Here is a 25,316-nt window from a genome sequence, read left to right on the forward strand (position 1 = left end):
CAGATGAGAGCTGAATAATTTCTGGCGCCTCCTCCTCTAATTCCTGCGTAAGTTCAATACGTGCCCTTCCTAAAAGCATTTAATATTTTAATCTTGGAAAATTTTTATTTTTTTAACATTACTCCTGTCTAGTTTTTAATAATATTGCTTACGTGCTGGACCTGCTTCTATCTCATCCGCGCGTCGCCTTCGAATTTGCGTGAGCGGATTCACCACCGCAGTGATTCTTTGACGTGCATTTCTTACTATAATTTATTATTAAAAATTAGCTAAATCGCGAGTTCGATATATGAGTTACTTTTATAAAAATAATAGAGTCACTTACCATTGTGGAGGTGAGAGAGGAGATTTTGGATGTGTCCACCCACATCCTCCTCCTCGTGTCCAACCGCACGTCGCGTTTCAATTATTTCTCCGGCAATCCGGAGTAAACGCGCGTCGGTACCAAAATATCCTAGCTGATACAATACTCCCAATATTGTATCAGAACATTCGCATGAAAAACGTGTGAAAAGCAGATAGTTGGCATCAAGCGAAACGTTAGATATTTGAGTTAAAAATTTCTCCGCGTTTATGCGAATATCCAACATCGATGCTAACTTTATGCTTCTTTTAATCACTTCACTGCCCATTTTTCGCACCTTTATTCGCGTAAAATAATTCGAAACTTTTAAAACTCGCGTGACGAAATCGAGATGAAGCACGAAAGAATTCAACTCAGAAATAGTTTTAGATAGCGCAAAACGCACTATATATAGGGAAAATCTTTTCCAAAAGAGATTTATAAAAAATTGTAGAATTATCCTGTAGTTTCGAGAGGGTGAGGGGTAGGAATGCTATCTCAGTCCAAGTAACAAATCATTTTTTCTTGAAAAATTTATATTACTTGTAGCTTGACCCTTTTTCGATTTCACTTTTTTTTGTTTACTAACGGCGTTTTTTTTGTTATAAACGGCGCCAGATATATAGCACGTCCAAATAAATAGTTATTTTTAATAGTTATTTTTTAAATTTGAGGAAAGTTCTCGCTTCTTCAAATTTTTAAACATTTAACAAATTAAACGTTAACAAATTTTAAACATTTATAAAATATTTCTTACTCGTACTTCTATTGTATATTTCAATACTTTCTTCTTCTTCTTGAAATAGTGTTTGCATAATTTTACGATGATTTTTATAAAATTTTCTCATCTAATACCCTAACACGTTCGAACGTGATCGAACCTGTAATATTTGCTTTATTCGAGAAAATTCTTTCCTTGTTGAAAAAGAGCAACGTAAAATTATAGTTTACTTGAATGTTCAATAATTTATTTATTTAAAATTTTTCTCTTCTAACATCCAAAACTCACGCGTTCGAATCTGATCGAATCTGTAATAATTCTGTTATTCGAGGAAGATTTTTCCTTGAAAAAAGCAGAGACAAAGCGAAAATACGCGTTTCTTCTAGAATCTTCGGTTTAACTGTATATTATTTATAAAACTTATTTATAAAACTACTTTTTTGTTTATTTCAAAGGGAGGGGAAGATGCGATATAAGTAAGTAATGTTGTATCGCTACACTGCTTCACTCGAGTATCGACATTCGAAGCGTCTACTTCGAAAATATCCCTCCGAGTTTTCGTTTGTTAAAAGTGGACATTTTGTTCAAAATTCTCTCATCGAGTAATATGCCCGGACAACAAGAAGCTGCGAATCCCGCTAAACTAGAAAATATTCGCAAGATATTCGAGAATTGTGCAAAATGCGGAACAAAATTTGCTGCTTTCTACGACGTACCCTCTCAATACCTTTCATACGAAGAAATTACACGTGGGATTACAATTATCTAGGAAGGAAAGGATCTTCGAACCTGTCGTTAAATTGAGTGGTAATTCTGCAGAAGGAATCAGCTTTGATCCAGACACGTGGCAGCAATTTCAAGACAGTATTCGGTACATGCGCTCATATTTTAACGGAAGCAGCAAAAGCAAAGTAAATCCCATCACATTTGCAAACATATTCATCAACTTCACCTCTGCCTACGGAGCGAAAGCTGTATTGGTGACGTATAAGGAAAATGAAAATTTTTCTAAAGAAAACAGTACTGGAAATACGCAAGCAGACTCGAAAACGGAGGAACAACCTCCGTCGAAAAAAAGGAAAACTTATTCCGTCGCAGTTGTAATGCAACTACTTTTCAAGGAATGGAGAATATCGTCAAATGTGTCGATGCTCGTATAAACTAGCTAGCATCCGTCGTCGATACTGTTAACAAGTGCGCACGTTATTTGATCAAAGAGATAGAACTATGTCTACCTAACAGTTACATCGATGCCGATATCGTCAAACTCGCTGTCCGAGGCAACCAAAAGGATATCGAACTTGCCGTGAGAACGCAAATAAATAATTTACTATTTTTTGATACATATTTCGATATTGTGTTTTTAGAATTAATTACATTAAAATTTAAAGAAATTACTACTATAATTTTATTGAATCGTGAGTTATAATTTTTATAAGATAACCGAATCGTGTATTTAATTTTGTAACAAGAAGAATAACTCTGTAACAAAACATATTCATATATATGCGAAAATAAATTCAACTTATACTTGATAACATAAATTCAAATTTACGTCGTTTCTTTATTTCTCCCTTTATCTTAAATTTTTCACAACTCCTCTTTTTTGAAAATCATTTACGCGAGCCTGCGCGTGCGTGTTTTCCTATTGTCCTCTAGTACCTCTATGCTTTCCCGACTCCCGCATATTTCTCTCTCTCTTTCTCTCTCGCCCTTCAGTATGCTTGCGTTAGTATAGTTATCGTCGTGTCGAAAGAAAATTTTTTCAACCCACGTGTTTGTGGATAGGATAAAACCTTTGTATAACTCCAAGTTCGTCGTCGTCGTCGTCAGAAACCTCTAGTGCGAACCTGTCCGTTCCTGTTTTCCTCCCCAAATACCGTACGACACGCAGAATAATTCTAACGGTTATTACACTTCGGCAAACCTCACGTCTTCAAAATCTATATACTCTATAAACCTATATTTCCTCCATACAAAAAATGTCAAACGAGTCGGGAAATTTATCTAAATTCACCAACTATGAGGCGCCGAGAAACCTTTCGCCCTAAGAAAAACGGAATTCTTCATATCCCGTATACAACCAGTAAAATTCCACAAAAAATTGGTTTTCTTCTCTTCGCTCCATCCCACGTGAACAAAAAATCGCATTCCACTCTCGACAAGTATATTCCTTTTACAGACCCGCCATATTTCTTTTCGCAGTCGCCATTTTGTTTTCGGACTCCGATCGGTCCCAGACGCTTTCTCACCCTTCCTCTACCTCGTCTAGCATTTCGACAACCAATCGCACACACGGGGCACTATGGGTAGAGCCAATCACGCATCGGGCAGCTACGGACCAACCAATCAGAACGCTCCATTTCCATGTGGCTGCCAGTTTTTGACCGTCAGGAGCCACGCCCCTGGCGCCAGTGGGAAGGTAGTGGAGGTTTGTTTTGACGCGCCATAGTACCCCACTTACTATTAACGATATTTATTATAACGAAATTTATTATAATGATATATTTAAATATTCGATTATTTTCAGAAGCAAAACAAAAGTGAATATGTACGAAGTAAATATATTAAGCTAATTTTGTATAAAAATCAATAACTTTGTATATTTGAACATTGTCATTTTTGTAAATAAAAAAAAAGAAATTGAATTATGAATTTGAGTTTTATTATTATTTATTATTATTATTTTATTTTATTATTATTAGTAAGTAAAAAAATGAAACTATTATAGATGCTTTCCATATTTATTTTTCTTATTAATTATCAATTACCTTAGGCCCGGTTGCACCAATATTATTTGGGCTTTAAGCGAGATTTAATACATAAAATACATGACACATATTATATATTAAATGTCATTTATAATTCAAAATAATGTTCGTGCAATCGAGCCTTAGTTCTTTTAATAAAAAAAAAAGATCTGTTTATTTTGTCATCACGCTTGCGCATTAACGATTATTAAACATTGTTCCCACTCTTTTCTATAGAGCTAATAGTTGTCCATCTTCTATCCTTCAGTGTTGGGTTTACTCTCGTTTATAAAAACGGAAAACTGCTCCACTAGCCATATAGTAATATTACATATATAGATTTTAATATATATACAATTACAATTTTTCTGACAGATAAGATAAACTCACAAAAATTAGAGGAACACTTAATTTTTTTTTTTTTAAATAAGCAAACTTCAGACAGTTGTGATTTTATTAAAAATGAACGAAATTTAAGTCAAAAAAAAGGATTTGCAAGCTTAAAATTATTATGAGAGATTTTATTTTTGAGAGATTACTATATTTTTTGAGTTTCTGTGAATTTGATAATTTTTATACATAAAAAACTTTTATACATAGAAAACTATGAGCGAGAAGAAATGGGAAATTTTTTTCTTTTGAATCTGTGATATATATATAAAAAATTGTAAAAATGTTTAATTTTTTAATGTGAAAGCTTGAAATTTTTTCATAAGATCATTTCTTTAAATATCTACAATTTTTTGTTATTACGAGTTATCATGGATTAAATATAAAAATGAGCATTTTGACTTTGATTCATAATTCCGTTAAAATTTATTGTAATTAAAATAAGATTCTGAAAACTGAAATTTTGCTTTATCGAACGGTATGATTGTAAATCTTTTTTTAAGAATATATAGATATGATAATAAATGAATGGGAATAACGTAAAAATTTTTCGGCAATTTTTCGTTTTTTCATTTTAGTCCAAGAAATATTAATATAAAATAACAAAGAAAATTTATTCTTTATGCTTTTTGTATTTTTAAATATCCATTTAAAAAGAAATTTGCCAAATAGCTGTAAGATTTTTTTTTCATGGTGACTATTACAGTTTTTTGAGATAAATGTATAAAGAATTGTGAAATTGTAATTTAATTTTAATGGAAAAAAATTGAACAAATGTTGAAATTTGAAAAAAATGCTCTCTCTCTCTCTCTCTCTCTCTTTCTCTCTCTCAGCGTTAGCATTATTCAAAACGTATCAGAAAGTTGCACATATCGAATTTATGCTATGGATTTATCATCGAGAAATATGATTAGAATGAATAAAAAGAATTATGTCTTGTAAATAATAATGTATGCTATGCAAACTTGATTTATGTTATGCAATGTGCAAAATTTGTAACGATACGTCTTCCGCGCACCATTCTAATTGTAAGTGCGATCGGGCTCCGCGCCCGTTACCGGACACACTGACCGACGCACGCGCCCGTAAAACCGAACGCACCGTCACGTGCGTGTCAAATACCGCCAACGACTTGCGCTATTTTGTAAGTTGCAAAATAATAAAACGCGACGGGTATATAAACCCTGCCGATACAACACCAGACCGATTCGATTCTTCGACCTGTTTTCATCTTCGACTGATACTGATGAAAATCGAGACCAGGCATTCCTGATCTCCGCTGAACATATTCAACACCAGATATCATCCCTCTGCCAAAGAGAAAATCGGGACAAAGCATTCTCAGTCTCTGTCAAACACTTGGCTCTCGCTTCTCCGAGATAGAGCAGTCTCAGTCTCAACGCTTCCTTGCTAACGATACGAGCAAACCGGGACGGAGCATTCTCAGTCTCCGACAAGCATACTTGTCATTCGTTCCTTCTATCTTCCCACTCCGAAACGCAGCATTCTCGGTCTCACCATTCTTACTATTACACGAGCACACGGAACGGAATATTCTCGGTATCTCCGACAAGTATATTTGTCTCTCATGTAAAATCCATGAACGGGAGCGAGCATTCTCACTCCTAGTATTCGAACGCGCATCGATTACGCGGCAATACCGAATAACGCAGCAAGCACTGCGAGCACTACTGACGAATCGCTATTCAACCAATCACGCGCCTACGCGATCAGTAAGCCCCGTCACGAACCAATATTTCGCTCCGACGCACGCGCCGCGCACTTCGTACACCTCGCATATTTCACGCGCACCGAAAGTCATACATCAAACAGGACGTAACACCTGCCAACAAGCGAGGCAAATCAACACCGCTGTGTATCCACATCAATCAAATCGAATAAATATATTTTTACCAATATCTGAGTCAAATAACTTTATTAATTTCCGAATCCGGTAACCGATGAGCACGTCCGCGCACCCGAACTTGCACGACACCGCCTGGCGAGGACGGACCGTTATAATTTTTATGTGAGGTATAATTTATAATTCTTTGAAATCGATTTACCGATCATACAAGTGCTTACCAGATAGCAAAATGCTAGACATAGCGTGCGAAGCGCTATCGAGAAACTTTCCTGCGAGATTTTTCTCTCATGCAAACTACGGGATGCTTTGTCACTAGATAGCTATATTTTTCGTAAATAAAAATGCTTAAGCTATGATACTTAATGCTGCGTACTGAATTTTATTGCTATCCATATATGGAATAATCCGCTTCATTATTTTAGTTATTTTAACGATTAATTGATGGTATTCAATGATCTTTCAAATTTTTTAATTATTGTCATTTTCTTATTATTATTTTCTATTATTGATTTTTTTATAATTGTATTTTTTTTATTTTTGGTATTCTTTTTATTATTGATATTTTTTGTTTTTCTTTTTATCTCTTTTTGGATTGTTTACGAATCTAGATTTTCATTTTTTAACAATTTGGTTTTTGACAGACGAGTTCGAGTTTAGCAACGTTGTGGAGAATGCTATTCGGACGATTATATCGATTCGAGCTTTTCATGGTGGTTCTCTAATAATGTGGACAGAAATATCATGGACATCTTTAGTAGTCATTCCTCCACTAGAATTGACTTCTACGATATGTCCATGGACGTAGTACACAGGGATTCTGAACGCTCTTTGTTCTGCCGTCTAATCGAGTGAAGCCAACATCTAAAAAGAGAGCAAGAATAGAGGGGCTGGTTTTCTTACTGCGCCATTTATCCGCGCAGAAAGAGATAGGGGCTCGATGTTAAAGGGGCTATATTGGCTTCACTTTTCTGATCATATGCGGAGTCCATGTATACTCCGTGGATATGTCTATGAAATATTGCCATATGATTTACCTATGAAAAATCAAATTGATCGAAGGTTTAGCCTATTGCATAATAACGCACACTGCTCGTTACATGTAGCAATTTCTAAGGAATTATTAAATTGAAGCATTATTATATCCGCTAATGAGTCTCGATTTGAATTCAATCAAGCATGTTTGGAATATGTTAGACTCACGTAGCACAGCAGCGCGTACAAAATGCTTTAAAAGCGCTATTGAGTTTTCAATAGTGCTTTTAAAGCGGTTTGCACGCGCTGTTTTGCACAGCTGTGCTATATGAAGAACGTAGAGTACACGAAAACTATTCTAATGTTGTTCTAATGTTGTCAAAACTCTTCAGTAAACCTGACAATGAATTCCTCAAGCAAATATATCATTGCATTAATATGCAAACCGATTACGAGCAGTCATTCAAAATTTGAGTAAAAAGGAAAATGCCTTATTGAATTTGTTTTTAAATTTTAAATTTTAGCTCTTACACACGTCATCCATTCATACAAATCAAATATATACATACGTACGCACAAGAAAAGGTTTGGAGTTAAAAAAATGTCGCAAAAGTGACAAGTTGTGAGATCTCACACTGCAAACATATCATGCAACAAAGCATAAATCTGACCATGCTTCCTAATCACGTTTTGAATAACACTAACGTTGAAAGAGAGAGAGAGAGAGAGAGAGAGAGAGAGAGAGAGAGAGAGAGCACTTTTTTCAAATGTCAGTGAAAAAAAACTAAACAAACTTTTTTTTGTTCTTGTTAATATTTATAATTAATAAAGGTCAAGTCACTGCACTGAAAATATTCAATTTTCAAAATATATCAATTTTTTAACGTTACTTGAATTTTACTTTTATTTTTTCTTTTTTTCCATTAAAATTAAGCAATTTTACAATATTTTGTACATTTCTCCCAAAAAATTGTAATGAATCAATGAAAAAATTCTCACAGTTATTTGACAAAGGACCCCGCACAGATCTTATGGAAATGTATCCTCGGTTAAATTGGCTGGAATTGAAATATGTTGTTCTTGATGTCCCAAACAACAAAAGTCTCAATAGATTCGACTCTAAATTCTATACTTTTCCGTCCAGAATCGTTTAAATTGGTAGTCTCCCTATGATTGTACCGTGCTTACTCACGAATCAAGTATGTCTTTCTATATATACACATATACAGGGTGATTAAGAACAATCTTGTCCCCTATGTCCTTGCAAAGATATTCCTGAATTAATTCTGAGACGATTTTTCGTCTCAGAAATTTTGTTCGAAGCTTACATTTTAAATTATAAAAGAAAAAAGTTAGCGAATTACGAGACGTGTACGGAAGGTAGGCAGGGACGGCGCAACTCATCGTCCGATGCAGGCGATTACTGCAGGGCGCTTGCTGCGTCAACGTGTTTACTATATGCGATAGTATGTACATATGTGATTCCCCATTCACTCTCTCTCTCTCTCTCTCTCTCTCTCTCTCTCTCTCTCTCACATTTACTTACCTTATAGAGATCTTTATGATATCTTTATACCGTTGTAGCTTGATGGATGAATAATTTCATCGTAGATGAACAATGCCCCATGTGATAAATCTACACACTTACACACGCACGCACGCACGCACGCACGCACAGAGTAAAAAATCAGAAACTTTTTCCTTTAATAAATTGTATCGCGTATCATTACGTTCACTGATTTACTCACACACTTGATCGATAGAATGAATTTATTAGTTTGTTATTATCAATCTATCGATTAATTATTCGGTGACTAAAAATGACTGAAAAGACAGAAATGCACATTACATGTAATCACTAAACTATCAAAAGTTCTCTTTTATAAATTGTAAATTGGCGGGGACTTGGGGTGTCCATAAGAACGAAAGGATCTACGGAAGCTTCCCTCCCCCTCCTTGTCCGAAGATTCAAGAGAGAAGTGCGCAAGATACAAGCACAAAATAAAGAAGCATCACGGAAGAAGAAAGAAGAGAGAAGATGACCTCGCAACGGCACGGAACTTCCGGGAAGAGTGAAGTTTGGGACTGGCTCGGTGCTCGGTAACCCGCAGCAGCAGCTCGGGGTAGAGCAGGAAGCCGACAGATTCCTTGAGAGCTTCATCATGGAAAAAGAAGCCGCCGGGGATTTTTCTGCGAGGGAGTTCCCTGGAATTGTCGGGACGACAATTTCGAAGAGGAGAGGGGATAGTATTACGACCGAGCGGTGTTCCGCTCGACGCTTGACCCTCATTTCCCAACTCGAATCATTTCCAACTCGAAGATCGTTCCTTGCTGACGCAGTCGTCAAGCGGTTGTTAAGCGTTGTTTGGCAAGAGAGTCGACGGCGCGGCGCAAAAGTTTGAGCCGTATCGCGGCAAATTCTGATTTTATTGTGAAAGCTCTTGTTAATACTCCCGTGCTTCAATGTATAATAAAGTGTGTTTCTTTCTTAAACTCTTCTTCCTTTCCTGTCGCGAATGCGACATTATTATATGATAATAATTTAGAAAACAACGAAAGAAATAACAATAAGTAATGCACAAATAGCCGAAGGAATGTGAATAGAATTGGCCGTGATCGGGTGAGACGGCGATCGATGCGTGTTTATACAGGTTACACGTTTTTATACAGATGAGGTATTGCTTCGGCGGTCGGCGCGATACTGATGTCGCTAATGTGGTGATGCGGAGCGCACGAGGTGTGCGGCGGTATCACATGTGTATTCGTGGACCTTTAAACGCGGCGTTTTAAATCGCGTACGCGTATGACCACATGCGTTGACTTCGTTCGCGTAGATGGAAGTTTCGCGGAGAGAATTATGACCACTCGAGTCGGAGAGCGGGTGTACCCGTTCCCTGCCGAGTATATTCGGCTGGCGGAGGTGTGCTCCTTGCCTTGACGGAGTGCCGAATGAACTTGGCCAGCTGGGGAGGATCCGAACTCTGGCGGAAGGTTTCGGTTGTTCTTGCCGAGCATACTCGGCTGCCGGGCGTATCCCGGTGCTCGGAATCAATTGGATGTTGTATCGGGGGGCACCCGATACTTGGCAACGGAAATCGGTGGTGGCGGAGTCGGATCGAGCGGACTCGATGCGCTTGATGCTGGAAAATTGCTGGACCCCAGCAATTTTCGACTTGCCGTGGAAGGTTTTGGAGACGGTTTTGGCCAAGCCAAGCGAACTTGGCGCGTTGGGGAGGGCCCCAATATATCGCAGACTTTCTACCGGATTCGGATACTCGCTTTCCATGAGACGGGCTCTTAGAAGGCGAGCGCGGAACAGGATGATTTTCTGCCTTTTTATAGCGATGCCTTTTTATATACCCGAGATCGACCTCGGTATTTTTCGGTCGGATTGGTTGATGTCGGAAGTAGCATCTCCCTCTATAGAAGCGGAGAAAAAGGTATAATTGGTTTTTTTGGGAAGATAAGGAATAGGAGCGGGGAGGTCTAGGAGTTCGGTGGTGCGGTAACGGCGCGGCGCTTCTAGATGCGGTCGTGGCGCGATGCGAGGCGCTCGCTCGCTTTCGTGGTGCGGTATCGGTGCGCGTTAGTGCTTGCTGGCGCGACGCGTGGTGCGGCGTGGGGGGAATACTACGAAAACATTCATTGGATTCATGGTATTCCGCGCTCTAACTCCGACGCTTCGGAGTTTCGCGAATTTTACAAAAGATTAAAATAGGCGTAAACGCCTTTTGCGGTCACTGCCGCACTCCACCTGATGGTCGGCGATCCCTAACGGTCGGTCGGGCGAATATTGGAGAAGGAACGGAGCGGAGGGATGCGCGCCGTTACAACGTCACTTTCACTAACTTTGAGTGAATGTGTCTTGAGAGCAGAACTGTCCCTTTATGATACTATCACGAGTTATGATAGCCAAGTACTAATTCGAACATAGACATATGACATATATAGACCGAGCCCTACGAGGGGTAACTGATATTTGCGGTAAGGAGGGCACTCGTCTGACTTCGATTATTTTTGTAAGTTCTCGAATATATTCGGCTTCTCACGTGACTGTCATATTGTAATTAGTGATTCTTAACTTAACTATGACACATAAAAATAATTTAAACTAATTAATAATAAAACATGTTGCTTTCGTTATTTTATATAAAATATTTTCTGTTGTTTCTTAAAACAAAATAGTTTTTAAAACTTAGAAAATAGAACTTAAAAAAATACAATGTAAAGGATTTATAACATAAAGAAAATTCAAAATCACTGATACAATTTCGCATTGGAAATATTGAGAAAAAAACACATTATTCATTTCATTTAATATTTACATATTAAATATATTATTGATACATTTAACGAATTTTATATTTATACCATTTGATATTTTTTATAATATTATATTTTTATAAATATATAATCTTATGTATTGCTTGTTATTCTTACTAAACGCTCTCTCTAATGTAGGAAGATAGTAATGTAAATTTTTACAAAAAGGTTGAATAAAATAAATGCTTATATATATGTTTATTTTTTTTATATTATTCCTTATATTTATCCTTTAAATAATAATTAATTAAATAATATTAATTTATTAAATTTATGTCTATCGCTTATTTTAACTTCTTATACATAATGTGTCAATCTTGTTTTTGTATATAATTGTATAATTGCACGTAATAAATTATTTAAATGATTTGAAAAAAAATCTTAGTCATTTATATGTTTTTTTAATTTGGAAAAAATATTATTATCTATAAAATGTACCATAATATTATTTGTAAATTTACTCATATTAAATTGATTTAACGTTTTATGTATATGTATATAAGTAGTTAAAATTTTTTCTGTATTCTTACATATGTTTGTTAGAGTTTTTGATGGATATAATAATAATTCTCTGTTTTTAATATTTTATTAAATTACAATTAATATCTGTACTTTGTTCCATTAATGTTTCAATTACATACAACGCAAAAACTCATTATTATTTTAATATATTTTTACTTCAAACGACTAATTTCTTCAAATTTTCATTTACCACTATTCAAATGGAGCACAAAACATAAATAAATCGAATATTACCGAGTCTACTCGAAATGAACCGATGTCAGACGAATGCCCTAGAGTGCCCTTCGCCCTGTATATCAGAACCTCTCTTGTCTAAAGTGACAGCTCGGTCTATATATTTCATATGTCTATGAATTCGAGCGATATGCGATATGCATAATGGCCGAAAAGAGAGAGATCTAGTGAGAGCGCACACTAGAGAAGCGCCGGAAGCGCTTCAAGCGGCCTTCCCACGATGATGCATAATGTATGTGTGCGTGCGGTGCTGTCAAGAATCGCATCTAAGAACTAGACACCCGCGCGCAACTTTCATCGAGAATATAAGTTCATTCTCGAACACCCTAAAAGGGACAGATAAATTATTATAGAACACTTCTTTTCTTTTTATAATAAATATTCAAAATGTCCGCTGTCCATTCTGATGGACAGCAAGCTCTCAAGCGTTTCAGTAAATTTTCCTGGGTTTTCTTCATAACTTCGTTGTCGATCGACCAAATGGCATGAAGTTTGTCATTTAATTCTTCGACATTCTCGGGAAACTATCTGTAAATGATTTCTTTGCAGTATTCCCACAAGAAAAAATCTAATGAATTGAGATCTGGGGATCTTGCAGGCCAACGTATCGGACTATATCTGTCCATCCAATGACCGGGAAATTGCTGATTTAAAAAGTCTGTGATTATTCTGGCGTTATGTGGACCAGCACCGTCCTGTTGAAATAAAATTTTATTTCTGTTTAACGATAATAACGGTATCTCTTCCAAAAAGTCCGGCTGATTTTCTGATAAAAATTCCAAAAATGATGCGCTATTTAATCTTTCTGAAAGAATAACTGGATATTTTTGTACCCATAATCCCAGCCCAGACGTTCAATTTCTAACAAACTTGATAATTTCTAAGTCGTGTCACTCGAGCATTCTCGTCGTCTCACATATGTATATTATGCGAGTTCAAAATTTCTTCTCGTGAACAGCGATTCATCACTGAATATTACACGAGAAGGAAATTCTCGATCTTCGCCTACTCTTCTCAGGAAATTCTCGCAAAATTCCTTTCTTCGAAAATAGTCTTCTTGTCGCAAATGTTGCACGCGAGTATAATGTTAAGCATGTAATTTTTCTTCTTTAAGTATTTTTTTGACCGCGGAATAAGATAATCCGTGTTCTGAAGCAATGTTCCGAATACTAGTTTTAGATTCTTACTCAACACCACGAAGGACTGTTTCTACGTTTCGTAAATTTCTTGCAATATGATGTCTACCAGTGTCCTTTCTTTTTGGTAACACGCTTCCGATTTTATATAATCTTTGAGCCGCTTCAAGTATAACGCTAGATCTTGGATGTCTTGCTCGGTTCGAATATAATTCAACATATCTTCTCGCAACAACGTGATATTGCCCTTGACACTCGTCAAGTAGCATCATCATGTCGTAATACTCTTTGTTCGTGTAGGCTGTCATCGTTCATGTTGTCAATGATGTTTTAATAATCAAAGGAGTGAGGTATCGATATCGTCCTGATAAAGACATTAAAAATCAAAAGATTGTTGATGTCGTCCTGACAAGGACGTCCTAATAGTAAAAAAATTATTGAGGAAGTATCGATGTTGTTCTGATAAGAACATTTTAATAATCGGAGAATTATTTAGTGAGTTATCAATGTCGTTCTGATAAAAACGATTTAATAACCAAAGGATTGTTGATTGAAGTCTCGATGTCGCTCTGAGAACGTCCTAATCGAAGATTTATTGATTGAAGTATCGATCGGTTCACTTTATTTATACGGTGTTGATGGGGGGTCGATGTCCCCTCTCCGCCCCCTCTGTCGAATGAGACGTTGGGATCCGCGCACCACTATCTGCGATGGGCAAAATTTTTATGTAAAAAAACTTGACGCTACTAAATCTTGATTGAAATAATAATAAAATAAAAATGACAAATTTTTATTTATAAAAGTAATGACAAGATTTAAGGAATACATTATTACTTTAAATAGTTTTATTTTTTTTATCCAGTGCTAAATTTTTTTACATAAAAATTGTTTTATTTAAATTAAATTTTTTTCATTTTGTACTATTACCTCTTTAATTCTTTGTAATTAAATTTTCCATTCGATTTAAATATACGTGTATTTAAAAATTTTTTATAGAAGAATATGCCGGAATATTATGTATACATATTATATGTGACCGGTCACCTCGCTCGACGCTCGGATCGGCTCGTCGGTGTCCGGGTTCGAGAGGAGGGGAGACTCAAGCGTACGCGAACACACGTAGTGGCGAAAAGATTGCTTATTGATGGAAGGTAGCTATAGAGTAGTGCAGAGCCGGATGATGTCGCAGTGTCGCTGGTAGCAAAGCGGAGACGCAACCGATACGGCGATGAGATGTGCAGGACGGGCGCGGCGTGCGGTCAACAACGGTCACGCGGTTACCAGGGATCTTAGGATTACCAACTTATAACTAGCGGCCTTAATCTCTATCGCATGCACTTACGAGCTAATGTCAGGCGGGACGGTTAGATATTGCAGGCAGGGTCGAGTGCCACGTCGAGCCCTGCCTTCACAACGGAAACCGGCGAAACCCGATAGAGCTGAGCGAAACCTCAGCTCGAGGAGCGGTGACAGAAGTCGGCGAAACTCGACGGAGCTGAGTGAATCCTCAGCCCGTGGAGCGGTGACAGGAGTCGGCGAAACCCGACAGAGCTGAGTGAAACCTCAGCCCGTGGAGCGGTGACAGGAGTCGGTGAAACCCGACAGAGCTGAGTGAAACCTCAGCCCGTGGAGCGGTGACAGGAGTCGGTGAAACCCGACAGAGCTGAGTGAAACCTCAGCCCGTGGAGCGGTGACAGGAGTCGGTGAAACCCGACAGAGCTGAGTGAAACCTCAGCCCGTGGAGCGGTGACAGGAGTCGGTGAAACCCAACAGAGCTGAGTGAAACCTCAGCCCATGGAGCGGTGACAGGAGTCGGTGAAACCCGACAGAGCTGAGTGAAACCTCAGCCCGTGGAGCGGTGACAGGAGTCGGTGAAACCCGACAGAGCTGAGTGAAACCTCAGCCCGTAGGTAGAGAAAGCCGGTGAAACCCGGCAGAGCCAAGTGAAACTTGGCCCCAAGAGGTAGTAGGTACTGGTTAGGTCGGTAGCAGGAGTCGGATCGCAGGATAGGATCTGGTCTCGATGTCTCGGCCGGCCTGCTTATATACTCGGCCGGCGTTCCCCACTGCACGCCGTCGGTCCGGTGGCGGGGAGTCGATATCGCGTGGGAGCATCGCGAGCGAGATAGCGTGAGCGAGACGGCGCGTGCGCCCTACAGGCAAGCGAATGCGATAGCGCGAGTGGTGTACGTGCAAGCGGGATGGGTAGTGCAGGATAGTGAGCCCAGTGTTTGTATATATTATGTATATGTATATGTATGTATGCTCGTAACGGCCCTGCCGTTACATATATATTGAGATAAAATGAAAGCTATTATCACTTATGTTAGATACATATCATTTGAGTTAAATTAGATTAAACGCAATTTTATGATATCATTTTGAAAAAAAATTAAAGCTACTATCTACTAATCTACTAATTAAAGCTACTATTTTGGGTTTTAGAATAAGAATACTTCAATGAGAATATAAAGATACGAATCATTGATTGATTTGATTTTTTAAAAACAATTCTATATTTAACTTTCGAAGTGGGACTATAACTTGGCATCACTTTTTTGATATCAAATCTTTTATATAGATCAGTGTTCGGAATTAATTGCCCTTTTCGGCTCGATTTTGAAGGCGATGCCTACAGTTCCCCCATTACCGCTCGAGACTTGACGGCCGAGTCGTAGTCTTATGCCTCAGGAACATCTTATATTAAAAATGCATCGTTTTCGCTAAACTATTATTAAATCAATTTCTTTATTAAATTATTTTTATTTTTACAAACATTAAATTTTCTTTTTAATATATTTTATGTGTTTTATAATATTTAATGATAATAAATACGTTTATAATAAAATTATTATATAATAATTAGAATAATTAAAATTTATAAATTTATTTAATTAAAATTTTACAATAGGTTTCCACATCACTCGTAAGATATTATTGACATATTTTTTTAAAGTGATTTCCTTAGTAATTTCCGTACTTAATAGTTTCCTATTTTGAAAAGAATCAAATATATGACTTCATAAGAAATGAAAAATAAAAGCGTGACCGGTATAATTTTTCTTTGTTTAGATGTTAGATGGAAAATTAATTCATTTTCTATGTTCCATGCATGATTTTAGTAGAGATGATATAGCAATAGAAATTAGTTTGAGAATTAGTTTGCATCAGCGAAGATAGTAATGCATTGTTCAAAGAACGTTTCTCTTTTCTTGTGCATCACTATCCTTGTTGATGCGAAGTTCTTCTAAAATTTTTGTGGATATATCATTTCTAGTAGAATCGTGTAAACGACCCAAAAAATCAAATTAGTATTTTTATACATCTTCCTTTCGTTTTTTTATTCTTTATATATCATATTTTACAATATAGAATTTTATTTTTCTGCTAAGTCATATATTTGATTTCGTATTTTTTAATGGAATAGGCCTACTGGAGAAACCATTAAAAAGAAAACGCAATAATACTTTCATGGGTAATGCTGAAACCTATTGTTAAAACTTTAATTATTCTATTTACTATGTAATAATTCTATTATAATCGTATTTATTATTATTAAATATTATAAAACACATAAAATATATTAAAAAGAAAATTTAATGTTTATAAAAATAAAAATAATTTAATAAAAAAATTGATTTAATAATAGTTTGGCGGAAACGATGCATTTTTAATATAAGACGTTCCTGAAGCATAAGGCTACGGCGGCTCGGCCGTCAAGTCTCAAGATAGTGGGTAGCGGTAATGGGAGAACTATAGGCATCTTCGAAATCGAGCCGAAAAGGGCAACTAATTCCGAGCATTGATATAGATGATATACATGTAACGCGGTCGTCTCGCTCGACGCTCGTTGGTGTCCAGGTTCGAGAGGAGGGGAGACTCAAGCGTACGCAAACACAGGTTGCAGCGAAAAGATCGTGTATTGGTAAAAAAATAGATACACAGTATTGCAGGGCCGGGTGATGTCGCAGTGTCACTGGTAGCAAAGCAGAGACGCCAAGCGGTTGGCGTAAGGCGGCGAGAAGCGCAAGACAGGTGCGGCGTGCGGTCGACAACGGTTTATTTACACGTGACTATGGCGCGGTTACAACTAAAGAACTTAGAGCTACCGGCTTATAACTAACGGACTTAATCTGTATCGCATGCACTTACAAGCTAATGTCAGGTTGGACGGCGAGGTATTGCGGGCAGGGCCGAGTGTCACGTCGAAACCCGCGGAAACCGGCGAAACCCGGTGGAGCTGAGCAAAACCTCAGCCCGCGGAGTGGTGACAGGAGTCGACGAAACCCGACAGAGCTAAGCGAAACCTTAGTCCGAAGCGTGGTGACAGGAGTCGGCGAAACCCGACAGGGCTGAGCGAAACCTCAGCCCGAAGGTAGAGAGAATCGGTGAAACCTGGCAGAGCCAAACGAAACCTTGACCCCGAGAGGTAGTAGGTACTGGTCAGATCGGTGTCAGGAGTCGGATCGCAGGGATCTGGTCTCGATGTCTCGGCCGGCCGGGCTTATATACCCGGTCGGCGTTCCCCACTGCGCGCCGTCGGTTCGGCGGTGGGGAATCGGTGGGGCCATGAGAGATAGCGTGAGCGAGATGGCGCGTGCGGCGTACAAGCAAGCGAATGAGACAGCGCGAGTGGTGTGCGTGCAAGCAGGATAGGTAGCGCAGGATAAATAAGCCAAGCGTATATCTATTTATATATATATATATATATATATATATATTAGGTGTACAAAAAAGTTCTGAGCTTTTTTTTTGTAAAATTCAATCTTTATTCAAAAACAAATATTATATTACAAAATTACGTAATTATTTCTTTAGAAAGAGTTTATTTTATTAATAAATATTAAAACATGCGTTCATACTAGATAATATTCTAATAAAATAAACTTAAGTTTCTTGCATTATTTATGTAAAAAATGTTTCATTAATTAATAATTAATTACATATTTCATTAATTTTATTTAAGTTAATATTGATTAATTTTATTTAAATTAATATTGATTAAGTTAATATTGAAAAAGAAATATCATATTCAATATTATTATTAAAAGTAGTTTTAATGCGACCCGGGCGCGCCAAGTTTTTGTACATCGTTTTTTTTCTTACACATCAGATTTTTTTTTATATTTTATTTTTATATAAACACAAGTACAATAATTCAATAAAATTTTTTGGCAATTACAAATTCACATTAATTTTGGATTGATAACATTTTTTTTCACTTTTGCAAAATTTCTTTTCTACTTTATAATATTAAAAATTTGCGCCATTTTTTGATTTCATGTTTCTTATAGAAATAATTAATTATAGAAATAATTACGTAATTTTGTAATATAATACTTTAAAATAGAATTAAAATAAAAAAATTCTTCGATGCAAAGATGTGTGTCGAATTTTATTCTTATTTTTTTAAAAAGATTGAACATTCCAGATAATATAACTATGACTTGGCGCCATTTTTTTGATATCAAATCTTTTATACAAATATTAGAATTGAATATTATATACTATTCAAACATTAGACATAAGGTTGCATAATTTTGTAAATATGAACTTAAATAAAATGAAAAGTTCTCGGGTGGAAAAATATGAATCTTGAATTTTATTTTTATTTTTTTAAGAAGATATAATTTGGATCAGTAATTGAAAAATTTTTTTTCCATTAACACTTTTATATAATATAACTATAACTTAGCGCCACTTTTTGATATCAAATTTTTTATACAAATAATACATATTATTACAGATGACTATTATATATTATTTGAACATCAGTAATATGACGTAATTTTGTAATATAATATTAATATAATATAATTTGTAATATATTAATATAATATAATTTTGTAATATAATATTTGGATCTTTGATGCAAAAGTATATGCTTGAGTTTTTACAAATACACTGCGCGTAAATTTGTAATAATCGTTCACATATACACTGCGCGTACATTTGGCGACTTTTTTTACTTTTTTATAAAAAGTAAGTTTATTGTGATATCATTTATTTTGTTATGTTAAGCATTTTATAAACAGTATATTTATTTTCATTTTTTGCCACATGATTACATTATAACATGATGATAAATCCTGTACAACTCTATATATGCACTTTTATATAGCATTCTATCGGTGCTATATAAAAAAATAAGGTATAAATAAAGTTAAATATCGGACATATAATACAGACATTATAAAAGACGACACAATTCTTTATTATAAAATTATGATTGCCTTTAATAAATTTATTATATTTAATATATATAGAATTTATTATATATATTATATATAGAAATAACTTATATGCAATATGAAATATGAGCATATGCAATATGAGCAAATTTAATTTAAAGTAAACTTTTATACAAAAATTATTTATGAAAATTTGAAAATATATTATGTAAAATCTGCATTTATATTTTTATATTATGCTGCTTATTATATATTTTTATTTAAACTTCTTTGTAAAAATAATATATAAATATCCATATAAATATCCATTCGCTCGCTCTTTCATCATCTCACTCACTTTTTCGCTGTCTCGCTTGCTCTCGTATCGCTCTTTCGCTGTCTCGCTCGCTCTTTTACTATTTTGCTCGCTCTTTCGCTGTCTCGCTTGCTCTCGTACATCACTCCGAAAGATTGACCGCTAACGCCGTTCATAGTGGTGAAAATCGTAGCCCATACGGACGACGACGATAATAATAATGACGATAATAATAATGACGACAATAATAACGACGACGTTTCTTAAAAGTAAATTTCTATAGAATCGGACTTTGAATTGTAATATCTCCGCTCACAGGACACGTAGAAAAAAATTAAAAACCCTTTTATTATATAATTTAAACCCAAGCTATCAATTGCGCCTATTCAGAACTTAATTGGTTCAGCTGTTATTGAGATCCAAATCTTGATACTCAGCAACTTGCAGGCTCGCGTAAAGAAATACGGTCGGTCTCGCGCTCGACGCGCTGACGCTTACACTTGGCGACGAGTCACGATCGTGTCTCTTGAAATGTAAAAACAAAAATAGCAAGTAGGATGGAAAGTCGAAAATTGTTATGAAGAGAAATATGGCCACACGTTTATATAATATATTGTTTATAACAGGAGTGTACGTATGGCTCAGAAATTCTGTGTCTATTTGCAAATTGATACCATTTGTTTGTTGTTTGATATGTAACATTTCTAGAATTAATCGTTTATTGTAATTTTTTTCAACACTCAGAACTTTCACGTTAGCCCAATCGAAATCATGTTCTGTGTGTAATATATGTGTAATGTATGTCTCTATGATCAATAATAACTGAATGTATTATATAAAGGTATTCCATCTTATGTGACTTCAATGTTCATTGATTCTCGGATCTTCAAGTCTGTCCCAAAAGGATGCATCACAATTCGTGCACTGTAGCTTATAAATAACATTTTTTTTATCTAAGATTGAAAAGGGATCTTTTTGTGCTCTAATAAAATTGTTTAGTTTATTGATGCTGTAAATTGTTAGTTTAGTTTCTGTATCTTTTAAATATATTTTTAAATTTTTCAGTAATATTTTTCATATAAAGGAGAATAAACAACAGGATTTTGTTGATAGTGTAGTTAGTTTGCATGTTATATCGTTATTATTGTGTTTTTCATTACCATTACAAATTAAAATTTTGATTCTTCTATGATTGTTTCAAAAATAAAATTTAATGGATAGTCATTATGTAAAAGCGTTTTTATCGAACTTAAAATTCTTTTCGTAAAATTGTGAATGAAATAATAATGGAGATAAAAATCTTGTTCATCATATCCATGACCGTACCTCTTTTCTGTGAGATGGGATGCTGAGACATAAAATTTAAGTATCTACCAGAGAAAGTTGGTTTGTCCAGTATGTTGGTGTGTACCAATCAAATATAATAATATTATTTTAAACAAGAAGAGTTAACAAAAAGAGTCGTATCCAAAAAATTAATCTGGTTATCACCAATTTTCGAAGTAAGAGTAAATTATAATCTCGGATGTATTGAATTAAATTTCAATAAGATGTCATTAACGTGATCATGTGGTACTGCCATTAAAATATCATCTATATATTTATAATAAAACAGTAAACAGAAATCAAATGTCTCAAGCACTCCATTCTTTAAATCTTGCATGACTATATCAGCCACAATCGGAGAAAGTGGTGAGCCCATTATTCCGAAGGGTATAGCCCGAGTATTCCGAAGTTCTGTTTATAAATCTATCCGTCAAAAATAAAAAAGGTGGATTCTAAAATTAATCGTACAGCCCCCAGAAATTCATTCTTTGGTATTTTACAGTTCTTGGAGATAATAGCCCATCTATTTACCAAACATTTAATCACCAAATCGGAATATTGGTAAACAATGATATAATGTTTAACGATATTAATGAAAATTTGTCATCGAACCAACTATTCGATAATTTTTTCATTAGTTTGAAACTATATTTTATATAACTTTTACCATTCGGAATCGATTTGGAGATGATCCTACTCAAAAAGCTAGATTGTAGAAAGGAGATGATCCTACTCAAAAAGCTAGATTGTAGAAAGGACTGTCTATCGATGAAACTATTCGAAAGGGGCAATCAGGTTTATGAATCTTCGGAAGACCATAGACTCTAGGTAAAATACCAGCGCTACAAAATAGGTATTTATATAATGCAGAGGATATAAATTCTGATTTTTTCCATCTTGTGAGCAAATTCCTCAGATTGTTGATCATTTTTGATAAGGTCTTTGTTGATTCTTGTCTAAATCTTAGTATCCGACAGCATATAATTCAGTTTGTAAAGATAATTATTTTTGTCTAATGCAACAGTAGTATTCCCTTTGTCTGCTCTTGTGATAATAACATTCAGATTATTGTATAAAAATTCCATGGTGTGTCTTCCTAACTGTTCTAATCTTTTTGTGTTTAAAGTATTTTGTTGGGAAAGAGAGGAAAGTTTGCGAAAAATGAGAATGGAACGGTTTCTGATTTCATTTTGTGTGGTAATGGGAAGTCTTTTAATATTTTAATATTTCAATATTTTTGATGAATTCAAATGTTATCTTTTTACTATTACTACAATGAAGTGCAAAATGCTCCCCTAGTTGCAAAAAGCATTGTATGTCGTAAGGTATAGGAACATCAGACAGATTCAAAAACAAATTCTTTCTAAGACTATCAAAGAATGAGGAATCTGTAGGTTTCAAATAAAAAGTAGGGTTTAGAATCAAGGTTGATGTCAGGGATCTGTAGACATTGAAAACAAGAATCAGTAGGATGGAAAAACTGAAATTTGTTGCAGTTATATGCAGGCATATTTTGTGAATCAGAATTATTATTATTATTATTCTTGTATCTCCAATAATAATGTATTCAATTGATGTTTTTAAGATCAATTAACTCTTGTTTTCTTAGTAGTCAGCTCATTTTTTTGAAAATTCTTTCATTCTCTCTTTTTACATAAAATGAAAGACTTCCATTCTGTGTCTATTAAAAAAGGAATTATGTACATTAATCGGTAAGCACTGAGAAATATTGCGTACAAGATGGAAATCTTTAACTCTGCAATAATCTAAATATCTATAAGCGTCATTAAATTCCAACCTTCCTTAATCTTAAAATGCTAGCAATATATGAGCTATTTATATTCTTTAGTTTAAATTGTATTTTTAATTTGTGACTATGCTATTGTAATATTCATTATTTATTTTCATCTGTGTATCTTTTACTGTTTTGTTATAATTAATGATATCATCGAGGTGAGTCTCTAACAGTTCCTTGTATTATATATCTAACTATTTGACACTTTTAAAAAACTTTATTTGATTGAATGTTTCAGAAATTATTCAAATGATCCTTATCATACACTGTCTCTTACATCAGCTGTGGAACTGGATAGAGATATCCTCCGTCGAGATATTGCATTATTACGTTTATCGGTGCGAATCTGTGAAGCCGTTGACTAATACGTCTCATGTAACTCATAATGAAGATATTATCTACTGAAGATAATCCGAAAATGGATCGAAACGTCTGGATGTAAAAGAATCGTAAATATAGAATGAATATTATTATATCACAAAATTGTTTTACTCAACCTAAGTTTTTATCACAACAAAAATTTTAATGTAAAAACTTGGCGTTGCTCGACCGAATAAGAAAAATAATGAAAATGTAAAACTAATGATGAAATTATCTGAATGTCATAAATAAAGGTAAGATTTATTGTTCAATATCATAATTACAATTCACAACGAACGCAAGAAATTAAAATTAAAATCTTATACTTAATTCTTATTCGCACAACCGTATAACTTGATCACATTTACAATTTACAATGAACGCAAGAAATTAAAACTAAAATTCTATATAATTCTAGTCGCACAAACTTGCTCACATATACACGCTGAAAAATATTTTTATTCTTGTAACATTTTATTTTTTTCATTCAGTCGAAATTATATATATTTATTCGTGTTTTTTTTTTATATTTAGAGGTCTGAGCAGCGCCAAACGTTTTTACATAAAAATTCTTTTATTTTAATAAAATTTTATTGTAACGATACGCCTTCCGCGCATCATTCTAGCATAAATGTGTTCGGGCTCCGCGCTCAAAAATAACCGAACACATCGACCGTTGCGCGCGCGGAAACACGCATCCGCCACGTATGCGCCAAAACACTGTTGATGATTGCGACTGCGATATTTTGCGACTTGCAAAATAATCCATCGCGGTGGGTATATAAATCCGGTCGATTCTCGGTAAAAGGACCAAACCGATCCGATTCTCCGACCTGTTTCCATTTTCGAGCGATACCGAACAACCGAGACATTCCTGACCTCCGCCGAGCATACTCGACACTAGGTATCATTCTCTGTAAAAGTAAGAAAATCGGGATAGAGCATTCTCAGTCCCTGTCAAGCATACTTGGCTCTCACTTCTCCGAGACAGAGTATTTTCAGTTTCAATATTTCCTCTCACGATACAAGCAAAACGGGGGAGAGCATTCTCTGTCTCCGACGAGCATACTTGTCACTCGTTTCTCCTACCCTCCAATTCCGAGACGGAGCATTCTCAGTCTCACTGTTCCTACCACCACACGAACAGGATAGAGCATTCTCAGTCTCCGACAAGCATACTTGTCTCTCATGTAAAATTCAAAAACAAGAACGAGCATTCTCACTCTTGACATTCAAAAGCGCATCCATCATGCGACAATAGCAAATAACGCGTCGTACACTACGAGCGCCACCGACGAATCACCGCTCAACTAATTGCGCGCCTACGCTACCATTAGGCTCCGCCGTAAATCAATCACTCGCTCCAATGCACACGCCTCGCATTCCGAGTGCACATCACACACTTCGCGCACTGCAAGATGCCCATAGATAAAACCACCGAATATATCAACAACACGTTGAGCGAATCTATTCCGCTGTATATACATATTCACACTATTAATTTATTAGGTGTACAAAAAAGTTCTGAGCTTTAGATTTCATACTACCAAAATAACAATTTAAATTTTATATATCTTCTCGCCCTTTTGCGGTTTTAAAGCGTTGACATTTGGCTTTCTAAAATGCCATACGGTTTGGCGTTTGATGCACATAACCTCAAAAATCAGTAGTGTTCACGATGGCAATAACAAAAGAGCATATTCGATTTTCTATCCACTTCGCGTTTCATCTGAAGAAAAATGCTGCTGAAGCCACTGGCAATGATTTGTGTTGCATATGGAAAGAACGCTGTAAGTCATACTACATGTAAAAGATGGTATCAAAAATTTCGCCAAGAACATTTCAGTCTTGAAGATGAACCGCATGTTGGACGCCCTCAAAAGATTGAAACGGACGAATTGCAAGCACTGCTGGATATAAACTCTGCGCAAACTGAAAAGGAGCTTGCAGAACAGCTTGGCGTTACGCAGCAAACTATTTCCGTACGTTTACATACGATGGGAAAAGTTCAGAAGAAAGGTAGATGGGTTCCACATGAATTGTCCGAAGACAACAAAAATCGTCGGCGTGACACTGCACTTACTTTGCTTT

The 25,316-nt window shown here is 35.6% G+C and overlaps 2 protein-coding genes across 15 annotated transcripts in view; both read right to left on the bottom strand.

Annotated features, from left to right (window-relative positions):
- Window positions 1-23,097, bottom strand: part of LOC148937269 (uncharacterized) — a 28,109-nt gene extending 5,012 nt beyond the window's left edge. For 3 of the 4 annotated variants that reach the window (XM_089073307.1, XM_089073309.1, XM_089073306.1), the window contains exon 1: window positions 1-23,097. In XM_089073307.1, coding sequence (XP_088929433.1) covers window positions 1-79 — 79 coding nt within the window. In that variant the 5' untranslated portion in view covers window positions 80-23,097. The other variant, XM_089073308.1, reaches the window with a different exon arrangement.
- Grip (Glutamate receptor interacting protein) overlaps window positions 1-25,316 on the bottom strand; it is a 256,270-nt gene that overhangs the window by 15,976 nt on the left and 214,978 nt on the right. The window lies entirely within an intron of this gene.

The sequence above is a fragment of the Pogonomyrmex barbatus genome, unplaced genomic scaffold (genome assembly GCF_055798465.1).
Source record: "Pogonomyrmex barbatus isolate J1 unplaced genomic scaffold, ASM5579846v1 scaffold15, whole genome shotgun sequence".
NCBI lineage: Eukaryota > Metazoa > Arthropoda > Insecta > Hymenoptera > Formicidae > Pogonomyrmex > Pogonomyrmex barbatus.